The 25847-nt window shown below is 42.6% G+C and overlaps 1 protein-coding gene across 6 annotated transcripts in view; it reads right to left on the bottom strand.

Moving 5' to 3' along the window:
* LOC147428782 (uncharacterized) overlaps window positions 1-25847 on the bottom strand; it is a 29990-nt gene that overhangs the window by 3615 nt on the left and 528 nt on the right. For 2 of the 6 annotated variants that reach the window (XM_086496322.1, XM_086496323.1), the window contains exons 1-2: window positions 17051-25846; window positions 11392-13859 (exon numbers count right to left, since the gene is read on the bottom strand). The exons of 1 other annotated variant lie outside the window; for it this stretch is intronic. In XM_086496322.1, the coding sequence (XP_086352448.1) occupies window positions 11892-12347 (456 nt within the window). In that variant the 5' untranslated portion in view covers window positions 12348-13859; window positions 17051-25846 and the 3' untranslated portion in view covers window positions 11392-11891. Of the gene's footprint in view, window positions 1-11391; window positions 13860-17050; window position 25847 lie in introns of those variants that run through there. 3 more of the 6 variants (XM_086496320.1, XM_086496321.1, XR_015185934.1) reach the window with 2 other exon arrangements.

Below are 25847 nucleotides of genomic sequence, written 5' to 3'. Positions count from 1 at the left end.
ACAAATCCGTCGGCTTTTGGACGGAAACAATAAAGGTAAAAAGCACGACAAAAAGCTGAAGAAAGGTACTGACTTCCCGGGTTATTTGGGTCGTCAATCTACTTTTGCATCGGCAAGAAAGCAGAAGAAGCATGTACGATTTGAAGGACTACCCAGTTCTTCTTCTTCTTCTTCTGACAGTTCTTCTAACTCTTCTGATTCGAGCGAAGCAAAAAGCAAAGCTTCGGAGAGGGCAAAAAAAAGGCAAAGAAGCCTAAATTTTGCCCAGTTTTTGATAGTTCTACCGAGGCCTCATCCTCCAACAGTTCGGACTCCGACAATCACATGTTTTATGCAAAGAAGAAGCAATGTTATAAAGCTAACCAATATGACTTCCTTGAAGATGAAAGCAAGAAAGTAAGAGAATTCAAAGAAGGTAGACAATCAATTAAGTCTGACTCTTTTTCTGGATTTCCAGATGCTTCGAGGGCTTTGGCCTTCATACAACAGTTTGACATAGCTTTCTCTCTGGAGGGCATTACTCAGAGCACTCCAAGATTCGGAGGGCTACCTCTTTCTTCAAGGGAAATACTCAAACATGGTGGTCCACTCTTCTACTGAGAAAGAAAGCGCCAATTAAATGGCTCAAATTCAAAAGGCTTTTTATTTCTTCTTCGCTGGCTCGAGAGTATGAAGGAAATATACGAACTGCTTGGAATCATCTTCAGATAACCATGGAGATTCTCTAGACGCATATTGCAAGAAAGTTTGGAGCTCTTTTCTACCAGCTTCTTCATTTAAGGAGGTCTCATTTATAGAACAGATTGAGCGGTTTTGCTACGGACTACAGAGATCCGAGACTACTGATTGGGACAAAAGTCAAATTCTATTCAAGAATTGATAGGTCATGCGAAACGGGGTTTTGCCATACACTTAGGCAATCTGATTTACCCCACTCATGAGATCTGAACTTAAAGAACCCAACAGACTTCTAATAATGAAAGTAGAAAGAGCAAGAGTTTCAAAGAAAAGAAAGACAAGGATTCACAACCCCGGCTCACTCTTCGAGAGAGGGCCAACTACATCAAAGAGGGGAAGTGTTTCGTATGCGGGCAACATGGGCACGTCAACGCGAAGTGCCCTAAAAAGGCACAGTAAGAAAAGAATGAAAACACACCATAGAGTTCGAAAGGAGCTGAGGAATATGGAAGAAAAGGCAAGATGAAATCAAAACTGGTTCCAGATTCCATGGGTATTGACCCAAGCACGACTGATGAGAGTACAGAACTTTGCCGAGCTTGGGACAAAGTGAAGATCAAGAAGCCCTTCTTTTCTTTGATGGAGGGGCCAAGGCCAACTTCATTTCACCTCAATTGGCGGCGCGGCTCAAGATTACACCCGATCGGATGGGACCATAAGCAAAGGCAGTTCTAGCCGCACCCGGCAAGGACATGGCCATTACACCTATCATTGGCAAACTTTGGTTGCATTGTCAAGGGTATTTGGGGCACGAGGACTTCTACATAATGCCCTTGGAAGGTTGTGATGTCCTCCTGGGAGTATAAGAACAACGTCGTGGTCGATTATCGGACAAGAAAACGACATTGACAAATGAAAAGCACCAAAAAATTGTACTTGATGTGAAATTGAAGAGTGAATTTGTCCCTATTGTATCGGCTTCGACCGTTTCGAAATTAATGAAATCAAGTTTGTTTCTTTACTCCATCTACTTGAAAGAGTTAAATGATGAAGACACGACAAATATATCTGACCTTGATATAGAACGCCAAGATTTTCTCCACATTGATGTCGATTGCTTTTTTGAGCGCCTGCCAGGCGAGTTGCCATCAGCTCGTCCTAAGGATCGTACTATTGATCTCATACCTGGAAGCACTCCACCGAACCAACCACCTTACTGTGTGAGCGGAGGCCAAAATGAAGAGATTATGAACCAAGTGAAAGACCTCTTGGAAAAGGGTCTTATCCAACCAAGTACTTCACCTTGCTGTTCCCTGGTGTTGTTGGTTTTGAAGAAAGACGGATCTTGAAGAATATGCATTGATTATAGAGCTCTCAAATAAGTCACCATTAGAACAAATTTACGATTCCGAGGATCGATGATATTCTTGATAGACTACAAGGATCCTCTTGTTCAGCAGGATCGATTTGAAAAGCAGATATCATCAGATCCGAATCGCATCGGGAGATGTCTATTTTACAGCTTCTCGGACGACCTTCGATTTATATGAATTTTTGGTGATGCCTTTTGGCCTTACCAATGCTACAGCGACTTTTAACCAATGATGGACGGGATTTTCAAAGAGTACAAATCTTTTAGTGGCACTTTCTTTGATGACATTATTGTCTTCTCCTAGGATGAGATAGAACATAGACATCATCTGATACGGGTCTTCTAGGCATTGCGAGATCACAAGTTGGTGATCAATGCCAAGAAGAGTGAATTTTTCTTACCGGAGATACACTTTCTTGAACACATCGTCTCGGCAGCAAAAGTACAAATGGACACGACCAAGATTGAGACTATACGAGATTGGCCCGATTTCCATGAAGTAAGAAGCTTCTTGGGCTTATGTTCTTACTACCGGCGGTTCATTAGAAAATTTGCAAAGGTTGCTTTCCCTTTGCGTATCTTGACACAGAAAGGAGTCCCTTTCTCGTAGGAATCCACGAGAGTGACCGCGTTTCGGACTTTGAAAGAGAAATTGACTACAACACTAGTTTTAACTTTGCCGGATTTGCAAAAGTCATCGAAGTATATTGTCGTAGTCTAGGTGCGGTCTTAATGCAAGAAGGCAATGTCATTGCCTATGAGAACCGATTGTTTTCAAGGCCAGAATTGACAACACAGATTTATGAGAGAGAGCTTTTGGCGGTTATCCATGCTCTTACCCAGTGGCGACATTACCTACTCGGAGCCGATTTTACGATCTTCACTGATCATTAAAGTTTGCGCTACCTCTCGTCACAGAAGCAACATGTGGTGGGCTAACATCTTGTCACAGTTTCACTTCCAGATTGTCCATGTGCAAGGACAGAAGAGCTTGGTGGCAGATGCTTTGTCCCGGAAGCCGTTGGTCTTAACTATTTCCGCGATTTATCATAGAAGCTTCGAGGACATGGTCGATCAGTAGGCCACAGATCCATATTTTTTTTATGTATTCAATCGAATACAAAATGGGGACGTAGTAGCGGGATATTCCATTTGCGATGGCTACTTGTTGAAGAAAACGATGTTGTGTGTTACACAGCCGTGAAAGGAAAAGGTTCTAACCGAATGCCATTGTCCACCATTTACAGGTCACTGCGGCATTGATACCACCTTGAGAGGTGTGGAGCGGTATTGCTTTTGGCTGAGACTCAAGAAGGACATGGACGATTTTGTAGGCACTTGCTTGGTATGCCAGAATGTCAAGTTTGGCTTGTACTTTGTTGATGCAATATAAAAAATACCGAGAGGGGCGCCAAGGTCTGGGGCCAATACTCTTTGGGATGGAATTCTGCCACTCCATGTCGCGTGTCGTCTCTCTCTCTCAGTTCTATTTTTATTCAAGTGCTAAAAATATGTTCAATCTGTTCTTTTCTATTGGCACATGGTGCCCGTCTTGTGACGGTGGTATCAAAGAATCAGACTTACTAGTGCTTTTCTGAAAGCATACCGGTCCTACAAGAGAGCAAACAGAGCTATTTGAGGTATCTTCACCCTCTAACCCGGACTTACTAGTGCTTTTCTGAAAGCATACCGATCCTACAAAAGAGCAAATAGAGCTATTTGAGGTATCTTCGCCCTCCAACCCGGACTTCCTAGTGCTTTTCTGAAAGCATATCGATCCTACAAAAGAGCAGACAGAGCTATTTGAGGTATCTTCGCCCTCCAACCCGGACTTACTAGTGCTTTTCTAAAAGCATACCGGTCCTACAAAAGAGCAGACAGAGCTATTTGAGGTATCTTCGCCCTCCAATCTGGACTTACTAGTGCTTTTCTGAAAGCATGTCGGTCCTACAAAATCTTGGCGTTTGTTTACTCGAAAATCTTGGCGTTCTTTATCAATTTCCGACATATTTGTCCTATCCTCATCACTCAACTCTTTCATAAAGATCGAGTAAACAAACAGACTAGATTTCATTAATTTAGAAATGGCTGAAGACGATACAAATAGGGACAGACTCACCCTTAAGTTTAATGTCAAGTACAATGGTTCTGCCCTTCTCTGTGGTCAATGTAGCTTTCCTCGCCCGATACTCAACCACGGTGTTGCTCTTGTGATACCAAAGAATTCCCAAGAGGACATCACAACCTTCCAAAGGTATTATGTAGAAGTCCTCATGCCCCAAATACCCTTGACAATGCTTTGCCAATGACAGGTGTAATGGCTACGTCACTGCTGGGTGCCGCTAGAACTGCCTCCGCAAGTGGTCCCATCCCATCCGGAGTGATCTCAAGCCGCGACGCCAATTCCGATGAAATGAAGTTAGCCTTGGCTCCTCCATCGAAGAAGATCAGAGCTTCTTGGTCTTTCACTTTGCCCCAAGCTCGGCAAAGTTCTGTACTCTCGTTCAACGTGTTGGGATCAATACCCACGCAATCGAGAACCAGTCATGTTTTCATCTTGCATTTTCTTCCATGTTTCTCAGCTACTCTCGAACTCCCAGGCCTCTCGTCATCCTTGTCTTTCTGTGCCTTTTTAGGGCACTTCGCGGAGATATGTCCAGTTTCCCCACATCCAAAGCACTTTCCTTCCCTGATGTAGCGAGCTCTCTCTTGAGGAGTGAGCTTGGGTCGTGCATCCTTCTTTTCTAGGTTGCTCTTTCTCTTACTACTTTCATTTGTCGAAGTCTGTTCGGCTCTTTGCGTCATGATCTCATCGGTGGGGTAGGTCAAACTGCTTGAGTGAATGGCAAACCCCGTTTCGCATGACTCATCAACTCCTGAATGGAAGCTAACTTTTGTTCCAGGCAGTGATCTCGGATCTCTGTAGGTAGACCCAAGGTAAACCGCTCAATCTGTTCCTTGAATGAGATCTTCTTAAATGAAGAGGCGGGTAGAAAAGAGCTCCAAAATTTCTCGCAATAAGCGTCCACTGTATCCTTCTTAGTCATCCGAAGATGGTTCCAAGCAGTTCGTATATCGCGTTCATACTCTCTAGTCACCCAAGAAGAAATAAAAAGCCTCTTGAATTTCAACCACTTAACTAGCACAGTCTTGTTTAATAGAAGCGTGAACCATCAAGTTCGAGTATTCCCCTTAAAGTAAGAGGCAGCTCTTCGAATCTTAGAGTGCTCTGAGTAACGCCCTTCCGCGAAAGCGATGTCAAAGTGTTGTACAAAAGACAAAGCCTTCGAAGCATCTCTATAACCAGAAAACGTGTCAAATTTAATTGAATGTCCCACCTTTCTTGAACTCTCATACGTTCTTGCTTTTGTCTTCCAGAAAGTCACATTGGTTGGCTTCATAAAAATTCTTCTTTTTTGCATAAAAGCTGCTGCCCTCAGAGTCTGAACTATCTGAAGACGAGTCCTCTGTAGAACTATCAATCACGGGGCGAGATTTAGGCTTCTTTCTCTTTCCGAAGCTTTGTTTTTTGCTTCGCTTTTTGCCTTTTCCGTCTTCTACGCACGAGTCAGAAGAGCTAGAAGAACTGTCAGAAGAAGAAGAAGAACTGAGTACTCCTTCAAATCGAACACGCTTCTTCTGCTTTCTTGCCTTTTCAAATGTAGACTGACGACCCAAATAACACGGAAAGTCAGTGCCTTTCTTCTGCTTTTTGTCGTGCTTTTTAGCTTTGTTTTACGCGTCAAAAAGCTAAGCAATTCGTGCATCAACCACCTCTTCTAATTCTTACCGTGTATACTTCTTGGGAGTGGGGGGTTTCTTGAGAGCGGGTTTTGGGGGTGGTTTTGTGGTTTTCTACCACTGCGTGTGTACCTCTTCTAATGCAGGATAGTTCTTGAATTTAACCAAGAACCACCTTCGGACTTTACCCTTATTCTTTTTGTCCTTATGTGTCAAAATATGTTCAAGGACAAGGATCTCCTCGTTTTCCTCCACTTCGGGTTACTCATCAAGCTCCCCATCTTCGGGCACATCACCTTTAAAAGGTTTCAAGAGACTCGCATAAAATGCATTGTGAATCTTCCAAGTGTCTGGCAATTTCAGTCGGAAGGAGACATCATTGATCTTTTTAGAGATCTCAAAAGGTACGTAGTATCTCATACTAAGCTTTGGAAAAAGCCTCTCCTTTCCCTTCTTCTTTCTCAGGCGTGCCTTCTCAAAACGTAAGAGCACCCAATCATCCTCCTTCAATTTCAAATCGCGGCGATGGCGATCCGCTGCCTTTTTCTATCGTTCATGAGATTTCTGCAAAGCCTCGCGGACCTTGTCAAACAAAAGCCGTGTCCAAGTGGCACGTGTACTCATCGGCTTCAAAAATCTTATCTTTCGAGCTTAGGAAGGGTGGAACCTTCGGAGCACCTTCAATAATCTCAAATGGCGCCTTCCTCGTCGAACAGTGTATCGTGTTATTGTAAGCAAATTCTACCAAAGGTAGATACTTTTCCCATTGAGTCTTCTGATCCGAGATGTAAGACTTCAATAAATCTATTACCACTGAATTGGCAATCTGAGATTGCCCGTCAGTCTACGGGTGGAAAGATGACGCGAATCGCAACCGCATGTCAATGTTCTCCCAAATTGCCTTCCAAAACAAACACGTGAATTTGGGTCCCTGTCAGAGACAATTGTCTCGGGCATGCAATGTAATCTGAAAATTTGGGCCACAAATAGTCTCACTGATTCGGCTTGATTGTCTTCTTCGCAGGAATGAAATGAGCCTGCTTGCTAAGTCTGTCAATAACAGTCCAGATATCATCGTGACCGCTCTGAGTTCTCGGAGATCAAAAATGAAATCCATTACAATACTTTCCCAGGGGCGGGTGGGTATGGGAAAAGACTATAACAATCCCTGCGCTTTATGCCTGTCAAACTTGACCTTCTGCCATATCAAGCAACTGCGCATAAACTCATCCACATCCTTCTTGAGTCTCAGCCAATAGAAGTATCTCTCTACCCCTTTGAAGGTGGTAGCAATGCCGCGGTGACCCGTAAAAGATAAGATAGTGGTATTCGGTCATAACATTTTCCCTCAACGGCTATGTAACGCACAATATGGTTTTTCTCATCAAGTAGCCATCCCGAATGGAATATCCCGCTATTATCTCCCCATCCCGTATCCATGTAGAGATATCTGCAAATGTATCTGTGGCATATTGATCGACCATATTTTCGTTGCACACGGACAATCTGGAAGTGAAACTGTGACAAAATGTTCGCCCATCGCATCTGCTTTTCCGATAGCTGCTTCTGAGACAAGAAGTAGTGTAAACTCTGATGGTCTCTAAAGACAGTAAAATCCGCTCCGAGTAGGTAGTGTCGCCACTGAGTAAGAGCATGCACTTTCTCATAAATCTGTGCTGTGAATTCCGGCCTTGAGAACAATCGGCTCTCGTAAGCAATGACATGGCCTTCTTGCATAAAGGCCGCACCCAGACTACGACCCCAAGCATCACAATATACTTCAAAAGACTTCTGCAAGTTCGGGAAAGTCAAAACTGCTCTCGTAATCAATTTCTCTTTCAATGTCTGAAAGGTAGTCACCTTTGTGGATCCCCACGAGAAAGGGACTCCTTTCTGTGTCAAGATATGCAAAAGGGAAGCAACCTCTGCAAACTTTCGAATGAACCGCCTATAGTACGAACACAATCCCAAGAAGCTTCTAACTTCATGGACATTCTTCAAATCGGGCCAATTACGGATAGTCTCTATCTTGGCCGGCTCCATCTGCACTCGCTTTGTTGAGACAATGTGTCCCAAAAAGTGTATCTCTGGTAGGAAAAAATCACTTTTCTTCGCATTAAGCACTAACTTGTGATTTTGTAATGCCTGAAAGACTTGAAGCAGATGTACTCTATGTTCTGCATCATCCTTGGAGAAAACAATGATGTCGTCAAAGAGAATGTCAATAAATAGTCTGTACTCTCAAAAAATCTTGTCCATCATCCGATTAAATGTCGTAGGAGCATTGATTAGGCCAAAAGGTATCACCAAAAATTCAAATAATCCAAAAGTCGTCCGAAAGGGTATCTTGTAGACGTCTCCCGATTTGATAATATCCACTTTTGCTGAAGTCGGTCAAGTATATCATCGAATCTAAAAATCGGAAATCTGTTCTTGATGGTGATTTTATTGAAAGCTCTATAATCAATGCACATTCTCCAAGATCCGTCTTTCTTCAAACCCAACAACACTAGAGAGCAATACGGTGAAGTACTAGGCTGGACAAGATTCTTTTCCAAGAGGTCTTTCACTTGGTTCATAATCTCTTCGTTCTGGGCTCGACGCACACGGTAAGATGGCCGGTTTGGTGGTGTGCTTCCAGGTATCAGATCAAGGGTATGATCTCCAAGACGAGCGCGTGGTAACTCGCCTGGCAAGCTCACTGAGTAGCAATCGGCATGGCCGCGCCGCCAACTCCGGTGAAATGAAGTTGGCCTTGGCTCCTCCATCAAAGAATATAAGGGCTTCTTGGTCTTTCACTTTGCCCCAAGCTCGGCAAAGTTCTATACTCTCGACCATCGTGCTTGGATCAGTACCCACGCAATTGAGAACCAGTCTTGTTTTCATCTTGCCTTTTCTTCCACGATCTTCAGCTGCTCTCGAACTCTCAGGCCTCTCGTCGTCCTTGTCATTCTGTTCTTTCTATGCCTTTTTAGGGCTTCGCAAAGATATGCCCAATTTTCTCGCATCCAAAGCACTTCCACTCTTTTATATAGTGAGCCCTCTCTTGAGGAGTAAGTTTGAGTCGTGCATCCTTTTCTTACTGTTCTAGGTTGCTCTTTCTCTTTCTACTTCCATTTTTCGAAGTCTGTTCGGCTCTTTGCGCCACGATCTCATCTATGGGGTAGGTCAGACTGCCCGAGTGAATGGCAAAACCTCGTTTCGCATGACTCATCAACTCTTGAATGGAAGCTTACTTTTGTTCCAAGCAGAGATCTCGGATCTTTCTAGGAAGACCCAGGGTAAACCGCTCAATCTGTTCCTGGAACGAGATCTTCTTAAATGAAGAGACGGGTAGAAAAGAGCTCCAGAATCTCTCGCAATAAGCGTCCATTGTATCCTTCTTGGTCATCCGAAGATGGTTCCACGCAGTTCGTATGTCACGTTCATACTCTGGAGTCAGCAAAGAAGAAATAAAAATCCTATTGAATTTCAGTCATTTAACTGGCGATGTCTGTTTAATAGAAGCGAGGACCACCAAGTTCGAGCATTCCCCTTAAAGTAAGAGGCGGCTCTCTGAATCTTAGAGTGCTCTAAGTAAGGCCCTCAAGAGAAAGCTATGTCAAACTGCTGTATAAAAGACAAAGCCTTCGAAGCATCTCTATAACCAGAAAACGTGTCAAATTTAATTGACTGTCCACCTTCCTTAAACTCTCGGACTTTCTTCCTTTTGTCTTCCAGAAAGTCATACTGGTTGGCTTTATAAAAATTCTTCTTTTTTGCATAAAAGTTGTTGTCGTCACAGTCCGAACTATCTGACGACGAGTCCTCTGTAGAACTGTCGACCACGAGGCGAGATTTAGGCTTCTTTGCCTTTTTCTTGCCCTTCTCGAAGCTTTGCTTTTTGCTTCGCTTTTTGTCTTTTTGGCCTTCTTCGCTTGAGTCAAAAGAGGTAGAAGAACTGGATACTCCTTCAAACGGAACACGCTTCTTCTGCTTTCTTACCAATTCAAATGTCGACTGACGACCCAAATAACCTGGGAAGTCAGCACCTTTCTTTTGCTTTTTGTCGTGCTTTTTAGCTTTGTTCTACGCGTCAAAAAGCTGAGCAATTCGTGCATCAACCACCTCTTCTAATTCTTGTTGTGTGTACATCCTGGGAGTAGAGAGTTTCTTCAGTGTCGATTTGGGTGGTTCTAGCCACTGTGTATGCATCTCGTCTATTAGGTGCAGTGGAATGAATGTTTGCGCATTGCTCAAGATGAGTGCTCCGAACTGTGCTCAAGGTTCCTTTTGTTCTTATGGAAGGTAGAGCCTTCCATTCTTAGTTAGAAAATGCTATGATCACAAACAAAGTGAATGGACACTGTGCGTGCAAGTGTATGAGACTGAGAGATAGAGAGAAGAGAGATACGACACCACAGACGTTGTAAAACCCTCCTCTGAAGGCCCCACTCTCGTCGACAAGAGTGGTCTACTTATGATTGCACAATCTGGTACAAATGGTATGCATGAGACTGATGCAAGTCTAGGCTATGTTGACGATGCCGATGGGGATGACGAGGCCGACACTAGGACTGAAATGTGCAATCTTTCTACTGTTGTCCAAAAACGCTATGGGCTAAAATCTGCGACTGAGCCAAAAACGCTAATTTTGGAGTTGTTTTCGGTGGGTCTTTGTTGTTGAAAATCTACAGGTTTAGGGCTGAAAACTGATGGTCTTACCGGGGCTGAATCTGCTACACTTTACGTGAATCTTGTTGGTCTTTATCTGCTACTGAATCGCTGTGGCTGAGGCTGAAAACGCTAGGCTGATGGATGGGAAAAACGCTAGGGCATGGGCTTTGCTGGCGAGGTGTTGATGCAAAACGCTAGGCACTGGGGGTCATGGCGATGATGTGATGGTGCAAAAACGCCATGCAATGGCTAATGAGGAAACGCTAGGATAGAGGGGATATGTTGCTTGGAGGGAATCCGCCAAGGCTTGGTCTTGCTGAGAAGTTGTCTATTGAGCTTGGCTCATGTTGCCTCTTCTGCCAAATAGTGCTAGTCTAGGTTTGCTTATATAAAAACTTACTCAATTTGCCCTACCTACTTTCCAACCAAAGCCACTTAAAAATAACAAGTGAAAAATGTCAAAAATAGATAAAATAAGCTAAATACACTGAAAATTTCCCCTGATTGATTCTGATGGATTCTGATGGGAATACTTATGATCGTGTTGTGTGCAACCAGAGGATATGCATCTACAATAAGTGAGTAGACATGCACGGTCTACGAATAGACTCACAAAAGTGGCAGATCGCTTCTAATCTAAACTGACTGGACTGACTGAACCTTGATCATGATGTAGCTTGTCCACGGATACGTAGGGTTGGATGTGTCACGTAACATCTCCTCCTTTTCAAAGTGAGGTACTGGTACCGAACTGTATGGCGTCGAGGGAGATCGTCAATAGCATCGGAATCCTAGAAGGGACTCTTCGCCGACCCACTCTGATGTGTGGGTCGTGCGGTACTTGAACTTCATAAATGTCTGCAACGCTTGCTTCTTTGGGTCGCGCCGAAAGCGACACAAAGCCTTATGTGGCTCCTTCGATGCTTCAACTTTGGCTAGAAGTATGCTTCTTTCGACTTCAAGAGTCACCATGACTGAAAATTCCTGAAACCATTTCCAACAGAAAATCATAAACATACCCATTCCATGTAAAGTGCGTGGAAAAAACTTCGTCTTCCTCGAAGGTTGTGCATGCAATACCAAATAGACGGAGTGCCAAACGGTTCACCACACACACGCAAACAATGAGATCGTATCTTTCTCTTATGATCTAAACCAATAAAATGTGGCAATTCACAACGAAAATTCCCATGCTTGGTGCTCATACTTTCATGTGCTCTTTCGGGTACTGTGTCATGCCAAAGAAGAGACATTGAATGAGATTTCCTTGAATGCATACTTTCCAGCTTTTCATGAACAATTCGCATACATTCGTGCTCATTCATGAGTGAAACGTGCTCAACGTACAATATGTTATGCCTAGTAAAAGGAATCACATAAAGACACTGATTAAAATACAGAAAACGATCACGAATGAAACACTCGTACAATGCGTGCGTATCAATCATGCGAACACATATACTTCCTGTGAGGGTGCTTTAGACCTACGCTCGAGAGCCAAGATCGACGCTTCCTGAAGGGGTTCTTCTTGAGTGGGTTCTTTCTGAGGTGGTTCTTTTGACCTAAGCTCGAGAGCCAAGATCGATCCTTCGTGATTGATCGAATTTGCAACGAGGTTAGCTTCGCTAGAAAAAGCATCAACTAACTCATCATCCTTGTGAACAATCACGTCATCTTCATGCAAAATATCATGCTTGTGAGAAATCACATCTTGATCATGCAAATCATCATGCTTGTCAGTGTCATCCAAATCATCATGCAAATCATTATCATCCAAATCATCATGCTTATCATTGTTATTCAAATCATCATCATGCTTCTCATAATCATGCAAATCTTGTGTGTCATGCTTGGAAGAAGAAGAGACTGAGAGAGTCTCTGTCTCATGAATCTCTTGCATCTATGACAGCACTTGAGAAAAGAGTCGCAAGAACTCTTGCATGTGTCGCTCGCGCTGTTCTTGTCTTGCCTTTCTTTCTGCTTCTCTTTCCGCTTGTCTTGCCTCTCTTTCTGCTTCTCTTTCTGCTTTGTCTTCTACGTGCTTGCGATTCATTTTTGCTATTCTTTCTGCATTTCTAGCTTCACGTTCTAACTTCATTTCCATACACATCTTGTCGAAAGTCTCCATAGGAGTTAGTGCAATCCTTGACGTAAATGGGGAAGGGAAAGGGTCGGAAAAACCTCCTGGTGGGGAAAATTCTTCTTCGCCTCTCTCATTGTCACGGGAACCGAATAATAGAGATCGATAGCAAAAGATAGAGAAAAAGATCTTTGTATTGATGAATCTTTGTAGAGATTTGATACAACAGAGGAGCAAAATATATGGGCGCACTCCGTTGTACGGAGCTCGAACCTCCCGACCACCCCCGAGCTTCAATTCGCTTGCATGCAGCGTCTCACTCGCACTCGCACTCGCACTCGCACTCTCACTCGCACTCGCACTCGCACTCGCACTCGCAGAAGAGAGAATGGTGAATCCCCCCCAAAACGCACCACCTGTCCTTCTATTCTCCTCCAAAAAGCCTGCGACCTCTTAAAATAGCCGCTTTTCTATTTTTGGCGCTCGGTCGACTCGACTTGCGCGCCAATATACCTGCGAGAACAAGGTTAAAAAAAACGTGATCGTGAAGCGATCCGTAGAGGTTAGTTTTTTTTTTTTTTTTTTTTTTTTTTTTTTTTTTTTTAAGTCCACAATTTTTCAGCTGTCTTCAACTGAACATAACTCCCAAACGGAGCCAAAATAGCCCAAGTCCGTCTCATACAATCTTGTTGCCCTCGCTGCGCTCTTCGACGGCTATGTGATGGAAAATTTCCATAGCCTGCTCCGATTTGCTGAAAATCAACCTGCAAAACAGCATTTTCTACAAAAACGATGCAAAAACAGCAAATCCAACTTTTTTTCCTTAATCTTTGGCCTTCAACGAGCATCAAAACATCAAAATCTCTAAAGACTCAAAGAACCAAAGTTGTTCCTTATAACGCAGGCTTCAATCGCTTCATACATCACTTTTTCAAAATCCCACGTTAACGCCTTCAAAAATGCCCCAGAAAGTGCCTTCCGGATCAAAAAATTTTATCGGACGAAAACAATCCACACATCCTTCTACACAGTGGACTAACTTTAAAATGACAAAAACTTCCTAGAAAACAAAATTTATTACTAAAACACCTCGAAATCAAGTCTTGTTACAATCTCCCCTTTTCAAAATTAACTCTGTCCTCAGAGTTGGAAGGAGGGAAATTCGCTTTGCAAAACACTAAGATCAACCCAAGATGCATCCTCTACTGGATAGTTCTGCCACTTAACCAAAACTTCCACAATGTCTCTATTTCTCAAATGTTTGACACGCCTATCTAGCACTAAATCTGGTTCTACTGTCAATGTTCCGTCATCTTTCAACTTAGAGTTGTCCTGTAAAACATGGTGCACGTTAGGAACATACTTTTTCAATAAACTCACATGAAATACAGGATGCACTTTGACATGAGAAGGCAATTCCAATTTGTAAGCTAATGAACCAATGCGCTTCAAAATTTTAAATGGCCCAGCAAATCGTGGAGACAATCGCTTATCCTTCCCAAGAATTAAATGAGACTTCTCGGGAATAACTTTTAAGAAAACCATCTCCCCAGTTTCATACTCCACAACCCGATGTTTCTTGTCATAATACAATTTATGTCTCTTTTGGGCTTCTCTAATGTTCCCCCTGATTTTGGCCAACTCGTTATCCATCTTTTCAAGCATCTCACGTGACAGTTCTACCTTATTCCTTGAGCTAAGAAAATTTATAGGTGTGGGACAGTTATAGCCATACATTGCTTCAAACGGGGTCATCCTAATAGATGAATGATATGAACTGTTGTATGCAAATTCAACCAAAGGCAAATATTCATTCCAATTAGATTGGTTTTCATTCACATACATTCGTAACATATCTTCTAAAATACGATTCACTCTCTCCGTTTCCCCATCGGTTTGAGGGTGAAAAGCAGTAGACATGCGTAACTGGGTACCTATAGAGTCAAAAGTCGCTCTCCAGAAATGTGAAGTGAACTTAGAATCTCTGTCAGACACTATGCTCTTGGGCATGCCATGCAAACGAAATATCTCTTTCACAAACAAGTATGCAATGGTTAATGCAGTATAAATTATTTTTACAGGAAAGAAGTGAGCTTGTGTTGTGAGTCTATCTACCACCAGAAAGATCGAATCATACCCTCCACGAGTAGTAGGAAGTCTAATGATAAAGTCCATGGATATACACTCCCACTTCTGTAAAGGAATGTCTAAGGGTTGAAGGTCACCAGGCATCCTCTTATGCTCAATCTTAACTTGTTGACATTGAAAGCACTCACACACATAATTCTTAACATCCAATTTCATATGCAGCCAAAAGAATAAGGTTTTAATCTTTTCATATGTCTTATTTAATCCAGGATGACCACAAAAAGGTGAATTATGACACTCATGCAGAATTTGACTCTTAAAAGAAGAATTTGCAGGAATACACAAGCGGTCATAACAATACAGATTTCCCTTATACAAGTGATATCTATTTTCATACATCTCACCAATATTCTCACGCAAGAATTTCAAAATAGGCATATAAAAGGAATCATTTTCAACTTCAGTATGTATCTCATCAATCAAATTGGATCGCACAACAGTCAACAAATTACACATGGGCCTACGACTCAATGCATGTGCAACTTTATTTTCTTTTTCACACAAATACTTCAAATCAAAGTCATACTCAGCCAGCAATTCAATCCATCTTCTTTGTTTGTTATTTAACAATGGCTGAGTGAAAATATACTTCAAGTTTTGATGATCAGTACGCAATTCAAATTTTACACCAAGCAAGAGATGACGCCAATGCTTCAATGCATGAACAACAGCAAGCAATTCTAGATCATGTGTTGCATGGTTCAATTTATGTCGTCTTAATTTCCTAAACTCATATGCAACCACTCTTCCTTCTTGTGTCAAAACACAACCTAATTGTTAACCACTAGCGTCACAGGACACAACAAATGGTTTGCCCATCTCAGGAACTTTTAAAACATAATTTTCCGCTATTTTAGCCTTCAAGGTCTCAAAAGCAGTCTCACAGCTAGAAGTCCACACAAAACCCTTGTCTTTCTTGGTCAATTCGGTCAAAAGACTTGCTATCTTAGAGAAATCTTTAATGTGTGCTCTCTCATATTGTGCTAGACCCATAAAGCTTCTTACATCTCTTACTAACATAGTCTTAACTTTATCAAGATCAATGTGAATCCCCTCTTTAGAAATCACTCTTCCCAATTACACAATGTGATCCTTTCCAAAAGAATACTTACTTGCTTTGGCATACAATTTATGTTCACGCAAAACCTCAAATATTTTCTTTAAGTGCAATGCATGATCTTCTTCATTCGTAGAATACACAAAAATATTATCCAAGAATACCAGAATGAAGTCATCAAGATACGGGTGAAAAATATTATTCATCAAGCACATGAAAGTTGTTAGTGCATTAGTCAAACCAAAAGCAAGAACTCTAAATTCATAATGTCCATAACGTGTACGAAAAGAAATCTTTGGAATGTCCTCGACCTTAATGCGGATTTGATGGTAGCCAGAACGAAGATCAACCTTTGAAAATATTGTGGCACCACTCAAATGACTAAGCAGTTCATCTATGTGAGGAAGAGGATATTTGTTCTTAATGGTCTTTTTGTTTAATCTCCTATAGTCGATGCATAACCTATATGTACCATCCTTTTTCTTTTGGAATAACACAAGACTACCCCAAGGAGATACACTAGGTTTAATGAAACCCTTTTTCAAAAGATCATCAAGTTGTATCTTGAGCTCTTTAAGCTCATCAATATTGAGCCTGTATGGAGATCTGGAATAAGGTGTCGCTCCTGGATATAGATCTATGGCATGGTCTACTGCTCTAGGCGGAGGTATACCAGGAAGATCGTCCGGAACACATCCTTAAGTTCATGTAAGAGATCCTCTATAAATTCTCGATTTGTCTCTTTATGTTTATCCCTAGATTCTCTTTAATCTCATTAGCAAACACAAGCAACGTCTCACACAAGCAAACACAAGCAACGTCTCACACTCTTATCTAAGTCACCTTATCAATTCCATTGCCAAAACTAGATTTAGAATCTCTTTCTTTCCACAAAGAGTGTGACTTATCATCATCAAATGATTAAAGATATATTTTTCTTTCTTAACAATCAATCAAAACATGATTTCCAATGATCTAATTGATACCAATGATAACATCATGCATATCAATGTTTATGTTATAGAAATCATCTTTATGATTTCGACTCTTCAAAGAAAAAAAAATAAAATTTTCTACTAACTCTTTCGTGGAACTATTATTACCACTAGTTAAGTCCACAAGTCTTTTAACTTCTCGATTTAATTTCAAGTTTAATTTCTCAATCAATTTAGACGATAAGAAGCAATGAATACTATCCAAATCAATTAAGAAATTCAAATTTTAATCTCAACTTCTACGCATAAATTTGATCTCACAGAAGCTTTCAAAGGACGTATCAAAGACATAAAACATCACAAAGAAGGGGTAGATGACTTACCTTTATCGTACGCATCGCCAAAAAGTCTCCAATTGAGCCATCTTGGTACGTATTGTCTTATCGGTCACCTTGCTCGAGCATTCGAAAGTCTCGTGGTCGTGTTCTCGATATTGAAAGTATAATCCAAATCTTTGAGTTCTTCAATCCACGCTTCTAAATCTTCGCATATCTTTCTTATGCCATCAAAATCTTTAAGTTTAGCCTTCATTAAGAATGATTTGGTTGTCGCTTCTCCCATATCGTCATCGTTTCTTTTGGCGGTACCTCAGTGCCGCCACGATGATTATTGTTTCCAGGTGGATTAGCATGGTTTTCACCTTCATGTTGACCATCAAGGTCTACATAGATATCAAGCTCTCGTGCTGCTTTGCCCCGCAGAGCCTCAGCACGCTCCCGATTTGCAATTTTCAGATCTTCTCATAGTCGCCGAATTAGGTCTTCTTGCTCCTTCATCCTCCTCTCGTATCCTTGCATGTCCAGAATCAACCGCTTGCTCTGATACCAATTGTCACGGGAACCGAATAATAGAGATCGATAGCAAAAGATAGAGAAAAAGATCTTTGTATTGATGAATCTTTGTAGAGATTTGATACAACAGAGGAGCAAAATATATGGGCGCACTCCGTTGTACGGAGCTCGAACCTCCCGACCACCCCCGAGCTTCAATTCGCTTGCATGCAGCGTCTCACTCGCACTCGCACTCGCACTCGCACTCGCACTCGCAGAAGAGAGAATGGTGAATCCCCCCCAAAACGCACCACCTGTCCTTCTATTCTCCTCCAAAAAGCCTGCGACCTCTTAAAATAGCCGCTTTTCTATTTTTGGCGCTCGGTCGACTCGACTTGCGCGCCAATATACCTGCGAGAACAAGGTTAAAAAAAACGTGATCGTGAAGCGATCCGTAGAGGTTAGTTTTTTTTTTTTTTTTTTTTTTTTTTTTTTTTAAGTCCACAATTTTTCAGCTGTCTTCAACTGAACATAACTCCCAAACGGAGCCAAAATAGCCCAAGTCCGTCTCATACAATCTTGTTGCCCTCGCTGCGCTCTTCGACGGCTATGTGATGGAAAATTTCCATAGCCTGCTCCGATTTGCTGAAAATCAACCTGCAAAACAGCATTTTCTACAAAAACGATGCAAAAACAGCAAATCCAACTTTTTTTCCTTAATCTTTGGCCTTCAACGAGCATCAAAACATCAAAATCTCTAAAGACTCAAAGAACCAAAGTTGTTCCTTATAACGCAGGCTTCAATCGCTTCATACATCACTTTTTCAAAATCCCACGTTAACGCCTTCAAAAATGCCCCAGAAAGTGCCTTCCGGATCAAAAAATTTTATCGGACGAAAACAATCCACACATCCTTCTACACAGTGGACTAACTTTAAAATGACAAAAACTTCCTAGAAAACAAAATTTATTACTAAAACACCTCGAAATCAAGTCTTGTTACACTCATGCTCATCACCTCCAAGCGAAGTATCCATTCCGCTTTGAGTGATGACCATTCTGAAGTCGTGTGTTCTTGTGGGTTCTTGTGGTCTTGGGTTCTTAAGTTCACGAGGAACTTTGGTTCTTATGGATCTTGGGTTCTTCAAGTTCTTGAGTTCACGAGGAACTTGGGTTTTTGGGGTTCTTGAGGGTCTTGAGGTTCTTCTTTAGCTTGCAATCTATGTTTGAGAAGGATCTTCTCTTCGCCCAAGTTCTACTCCTTTCCGCGGGCGCACCCCTTAGCGACCTTGCGCTCAGACCAAGGTTGCTTTTTCCCACCTCATGTCGATTGGCCGGCCGCTAAGTGTACAATCCGCTCTCAATGAGTGAAAAGAGACACAAGGGGAGACTGGACAAGCCCTTCTTTCTTAGGATTCATGTCACTCTTCAAAAACACAATTCGGAATCGATACGCCCAAGTGAACTTGGGTTCGTGCGATCGCAACAAGCAAAAACATTATTGTGATTCTTGTGGTTCTTTCCTTGAGTTATACAGAACACTACCAAAGCTCTGATACCAATGTTAGGTGCAACGGAATGAATGTTTGCGCTTTACTCAAGATGAGTGCTCCGAACTGTGCTCAAGGTGCCTTTTGTTCTTATGGAAGGTAGAGCCTTCCATTCTTAGTTAGAAAATGCTATGCTCACAAACAAAGTGAATGGACATTGTGCGTGCAAGTGTATGAGACTGAGAGATAGAGAGAGAAGAGAGATACGACACCACAGACGTTGTAAAACCCTCCTCTGAAGGTCCCACTCTCGTCGACTAGAGTGGTCTACTTATGATTGCACAATCTGGTACAAATGGTATACATGAGACTGATGCAAGTCTAGACTATGTTGACAACGACGACGGGGATGACGGGGCCGAAACTAGGACTGAAATCTGCAATCTTCCTACTGCTATCCAAAAACGATATGGGCTGAAATTTGCGACTGAGCCAAAAACGCTGATTTTGGGACTATTTTCAATGGGTCTTTGTCGCTGAAAATCTGCAGGTTTAGGGCTGAAAACTGATGGTCTTACCGGGGCTGAATCTGCTACACTTTAGGTGAATCTTGCTGGTCTTTATCTGCTACTGAATTGTTGTGGCTGAGGCTGAAAACGCTAGGTTGATGGATGGGAAAAACGCTAGGACCTGGGCTTCGCTAGCGAGGTGCTGATGCAAAATGCTAAGCACTGGGGGTCATGGCGATGATGTGCTGGTGCAAAAACGCCATGCAATGGCTGATGAGGAAACGCTAGGATGGGGGGGATTTGCTGCTTGGACGGAATCCGCCAAGGCTTGGTCTTGCTGAGAAGTTGTCTGCTGAGCTTGGCTCATGTTGCCTCTTCTGCCAAATAGTGCTAGTCTAGGTTTGCTTATATACAAACTTACTTACTTTGCCCTACCTACTTTCCAACAAAAGTCACTTAAAAATAATAAGTGAAAAATGTCAAAAATAGGTAAAATAGGCTAAATGCACTGGAAAATTTCCGTGACTGATTTTGATGGGAATGCTTATGATCATGATGTGTGCAACCAGAGGATATGCATCTACACTAAGTGACTGGGCATGCACGGTCTACGAATAGACTCACAAAAGTGTCAGATCGCTTCTAATCTAGACTGGATTGACTGAACCCTGATCATGATGTAGCTAGTCCACGGACACATAGATTTAGATGTGTCACGTGACATTGTCGAAGGAGGTCTGGCTCATAAATTTTGCAAAGGACCCGCAAATTTCAAGTCCTTTGCAAAATTTAGCATCATCTTTTTTGTGTCGCCGATCAATCGTTGACACTTCGTCTCTTCGAGCTCCGCCTGAGTAGGCCAAGGCGAGCCGTACTCCTCGTGTGAATCCTCGTGATCTCTTCCCGCATCTCCGGATGCAGAGGAAGTTAACTGATCTTTGTTTGAAGCCATAGGTGCCGCATAAAAAGGATCGGATTTCTCGTAGAAGAGGAATCGGCCACGCTTTGATACCATTGTGGGCACTCCAAGTCGAGAATCTATCGCAACACCACAAACAATCACTTCAAAACAGTTCACAATTCACAATCGATTCGACATTGGCCCGGCGAAGTTCCGTGCCTAGAGATATTGGCCCCAAAGACTAGCATCCCTTTCGGTATTTCTTTTCGTATTAAATCTGTGTTCAAAGTACAAGAGTGCAAGCAGGCGCTCACTCTCAGACTCTGCGTCCAGATGCTCTGAGTTGTGAGGCCCTGCTCACATATTTAAAGATTACAAGGGGTGCTAAAATCAGAGCCCCAAAAGCTGAGAATTAAAAGCTTTGAATAATAAAGCAAAAGAGGCTTATCTCTCTCTCTGAACCTCTTGCGTAAAATAAAGTAAAAAGGCTCTCTCTCTCTCTCTCTCTCTCTCTCTCTCTCTCTCTCTCTCTCTCTCTCTGCAATTGCGTAGCCAAAAAGCATGCCCAAAAGCTGCGCAAGCCTATCGCAAATCGCGTCGCTTTTTACGGGCTGCCACATCAGCAATACAACGACTGTTTCATACGGATCCTGCCACGTCAACAGTGCGACTGCAATTTCCGAGAGCAACCAATAGAAAGTGTATGTGTGTTGTGGACACGCCACATCACCAGTTTCTGACACTTTTCATGCCAATCTCTGAAAACCTTTCAAGTGTAAGGTGACAATCGATAGGGAGTCTGAGAACCATAGTAACAAGAAACGACGTTTCAAGGGCCCAAAACGAAAGCGTCGTTTGCTCACCGTTTCGAACCTTTTTTATTTTTAAGGGTCAATTTGAAGAGAAAGGGCAAGGGCTTGAGCACCTACTCTAGACTGAGAAGCTACAGGAGGCCCATTGGGCACTCACGAGGGCTAGTTGCCGAGGGGAGGATGGTTTGACTCTGAGTCTCTTCTTGGAGTCTTGGAAGGTGCTTGGTTGAGACCTCTGTAGAGCCTACCAATACATTTTGCACACTGGCGAGATACCTGAGAGTTGGTTTCTTGTGGGCCGTAGATTAAAGGTTTTAAGTTTTTGTCATATAAATTCTGCAGTTATGTAGAATATGAAATTATGATCATTGACTTAACTTTCTAGACTTCTGGTTTTAAGTATTATATTACTTTTTCTTTTAATAAAAAACCTTGTTTCTTAATAGTTTCGCCCAAGGTGAAAACTCCGAAACTCAGGAGTAGAAGAGAGCAAGGAGATACTCGTTCCCGAACAAATGCTAACTTGCAAGGAGAAAAAAAAAGAGAGAGCTAAAGCAAACGACGGTTCTTACTCGAGAACCATCCGACATTGAATGCAAAGTGGATGGAGGAGGACCTAGCAAATACTCCTCAGATTTTGGAACTTTACCTTGAGACTTTCGGTCTAGGTATGACTATTTTAAGAGATCCCGAAGATCAGCAGGGTTGAATCCAATGCAGATGGGACTGCACACAAGGGAAGTCACTCCGCCTTTTTGTCACATGTTACCTAGCTAGAATAAAGTCACTACTTCTCCTCTGGGTTTCAGGGATACTAATGAGTTAACAAATTCTCCTGGATGACTTTGTGAGAGAAGTACTTTGAACTAGGAAAAATGAATTTGATTTTGAGTTGTGTTTGAGTTCAAGTTTGAAAGATGAAATGACTGCAGCATTTCGGTTTTGAGATTCTATGAACATGATCGCAATAAGGATTAGTTAATCTAACATCAATGAGATGCGGTGTGGATTTAGATGCAATTGTTAAACATGTTGTCGGGGATCATGATCCTAGATCTCGATGGATTTTCATGTGATATGATTGAAATGGGGATGTGAATGTTTAGTGATTGTCGTCTGTGCACGTGCTTGATTTGTGTCGTCTAGTGCATCGATACTTAGAGTCAGTGTCTATTGAACTAGTTTCTGGCTTCTATCTTTTGGTAGGCGTAATCGAGGGTGACCAATTCTTTCAAGAGAGGGGTATGTCACAAAATGATGACGTCGCATGTCCACCCAAAAACTGAAGTCTTACAAGATTAAAGTTGTTCCGACTTATAGGATACCCATTTGACGAGGCCCTTGGGGACAGAGAATGAAAAAAATTAAGAAAAAAGATCGCAAAGACGTTGACGTGGCAAGTGTTGTACGGACAACCCGCGAATTGTGCTGATTGTTGACGTGGCAACATATAGATTTCCATGAATTACGCTGGTTGTCCAACGCGCTACCTTTTGAGCCTCAGATGCTATTGGACCTCAAGTTTTCATTGTGCTACTCTTGGTCATCCCTTGTACTGTTTATAAGAGCCCTTGGGGACTCACTCTGCAGAGCATCTAGACGCAAAGTCTAAGAGCAGAGGTCCCTCAGGAGTTATACTTAGCAATAATTAATGATAAAGAAATACTGAAAGGGGCACCAGACTTTGGGACCAATACCTCTGGACACGAAACTACAATGGACCGTGTCTCTCTCTCTCTCTCTCTCTCTCTCTCTCTCTCTCTCTCTCTCTCTCTCTCTCTCTCTCTCACCAAAAAGCTAGCAATAAAATCTGTCCAAAACAGCAAGCGTGTTTCACGTAATTCCGTACAGCTTTCCACATCACCAACCAACGCAATTTGCGAAACTTCTCTATTACAGCTACGTGTCGTGTTCAACATGAAACGCAAGGTCCGTACTAATACCATGTGTCATTATTTCATGTACACGCTCTTTATTGGACCCCCTAGCAAAGATTTCTAAGTTGGAGACTTAAGGCCCCTTGGCTGGAATCTACAAGACATAGTCAAGTTAGCTCAAGACCCAAAGGTAACTTAGATGTTCGAGCACCATGCAGATATCATAAATGTAAATACTACATGGAGAATTGTTGATGGCATAGAAGATTTTGCCTTTGACCAAGAGATTGGTATGGACCTTGTTGAGGAGAGTGAGTCTGTGACTGGCCATACGAATGCATGGATCAAAAGAATATATGACCTCGACACAAAACCCTAACCCTAAAACCGGTCATATATGGCGTTGATTCGCATCAGCACAAGGCCATCCCCACCGCTTGACTCGATCAACACCCTACAAATGGGGATAGTAATGCAAGAGCACCACAAAGAAGTGGGGTTGGTGGTGAAGGTGATGGTAGTAAAGGTTGAAACTTTGTCTCCATGTCTGTTGGAGCGTCTAAGGCAAGGGCAAGGGCAAGGGCAAGGGAAGGCAAAGCCAACACCTGAGGGACACGCGAATGTGTTTAGAGGCTAACATATCATCCGGATGTGTTAGTAGAACTAGATACTATTGCTTCGTGTTGGGCTAGGAGACCAAGGTAGAGAAACTGGTCAACTTGGGTAAGGTTAGCAAGGAGGCGAAGGGGTGAGTTACTTGGATGAAAGTGCACGATGCGTATCTAAAATTGGCTACCACACACCGGACTCAGGGAAGCATCTTCAATAAGAATAGCCGTCTCTAGGAGTAGCGTCTGCCTACAGGGTGTGGTCACTGTTGCTCTCGATATCTCGTCGAGCCACCTCTTATCTCTGCAAGCCTTTACAACAAGGCTAGTCTCTTGGACGGTGGGACGGCTTGGCAAGTCAAGTTGCTACTATAGTTGTGCAATTGATGACCTTTGGTGGATCTCTCTCTTGTGAGACTAAGTTGGGCATGCCCCATAGTTACCACGAGTGGAAACGGAAATAGGGGACCCGCAAACACCTTCAAAACGAGAGCAAGCCAGAATGGGAATTCCCTAAGGTTTTTTCTTGTTTGTGAGGGGGAGGGGGGAATGCTTACATGATAATTTTTTCAACTTAAATTTTAGGAGACAATTATATTTATGGGTGTAAAAAGGTGACGTTTGACCACATTTGCAATTGCGGACATAAATTGTAATCGAACACTTCTCGACTCATTGAACGCAATACAACAGCATCTTTTTAGGAGGAATCAAGACTAGTTGGATAGACACAATTTTGAGCAAGAAGACCAACTATACATAAAGTTTGGCTTTGAGGCTTGTTTGCTTGAGACTTCAGTGAGAGGCTTCCTTACTTCCTGTGTTTTAGCAAAAGAACTCCCCATGGTGTGAAGAGAGCTCAATGCAGTGCACCCAAAACGCTCCTATAATAGTCATAAGACAATCAAAAACCAGCAAGCAACAAAATAATTTAAACCACGACCCGGAACGGCTTTTCAGGACCAGAATATGTGTTCCCAATCACATTCCAGTTTCGAAACACATCTCTAGAACATTGAGGGTCCAAAACAACCGTTCCCTATTCCTATGCACCATAGGCACTCGTCAAGCCGTCCAATGACTATGGCCTTCAGCGTATAGACTAAGCCACAAATAATCATGTCAACAATCTGAGATGGAATTACCAGTGGAGAAAACATTTGTACTCTAATCCGCCGTATTTGAGACAGCTAAATCCCGGGTACTACTTGAACAAACAGTCCTCCCAATGTCTCAATCATTGTCTGATTCACGAATAGTACGTGGGGAACAGACACAGTAAGAAAATATCTTGGAACCACATGTCTGCTCTCAAACTCCTCCAAACTGAATTCTAGGTTCCAAGGCGTGGCAGATGGAGCTAGCAATGCTGCTGATGCTGAGAGATCAAAGAAGCGCACCAAATAGTAGCAACTCAATGATGCAAGCCTAAAGAGCTCCCAATGCCCCTTAAGTGAGAGTATTAGTCCCTTGCCGGATCCATCCTGTACACAACATGACACAATCCAACATCACAAACAAACAAGAACAGTGCGCGTGAGCGCACATCAGGCTCCTTGAGAAACGGTTGTCTTAGCCTCCAGCATGGAGGATGAGAACCCCTAATCCCTTGTGACCTTTTGCCAATGACCAAATCACTCAAACTCGCCCCTATTTCTAAAGATACTGTTCATTGAGCTCACGTGAGAATCTCACATGCTACCTAGCATCCTCCACATTCTGTTCTCTTCTTAACTTATCCCCTCTTCGATCTCTCCGTCTCTAACCCTAGACTGCTAGACTGCTAGACCTGTCTCCATTGCAAGTTGCCTTTAATGTGGAGATACCCTACTCGGAATACACTTTCCAGCAACATACCCTTCTCAAAAAAATGGCCAGGGAAACCTGTGTAGAGCCTATGACAGAGAGGGAGCAATAGAGACTCGAGCATAGGAGAATCGTCCTCTGAAACCACGGTATCAACGACCACATTGAACATTACTCTAGAAAAAGTGAGCAAACTCTGTTTCAGCAGCAACAGCTGAAGGCACTCAGCTACATGAGGTATTCTGTTGCAGCAGAGAGGCGTTTCTTTTGAAAGATGAATGCATACGTGAGAAAACACGCGCGCACACACATAGAAGCAGTTCATTACATGAGAAAAAGCGTACTTT

The sequence above is a fragment of the Adiantum capillus-veneris genome, chromosome 23 (genome assembly GCF_014529385.1).
Source record: "Adiantum capillus-veneris isolate H3 chromosome 23, ASM1452938v2, whole genome shotgun sequence".
NCBI lineage: Eukaryota > Viridiplantae > Streptophyta > Polypodiopsida > Polypodiales > Pteridaceae > Adiantum > Adiantum capillus-veneris.
This window is presented reverse-complemented; position numbering and strand designations above follow the sequence as displayed.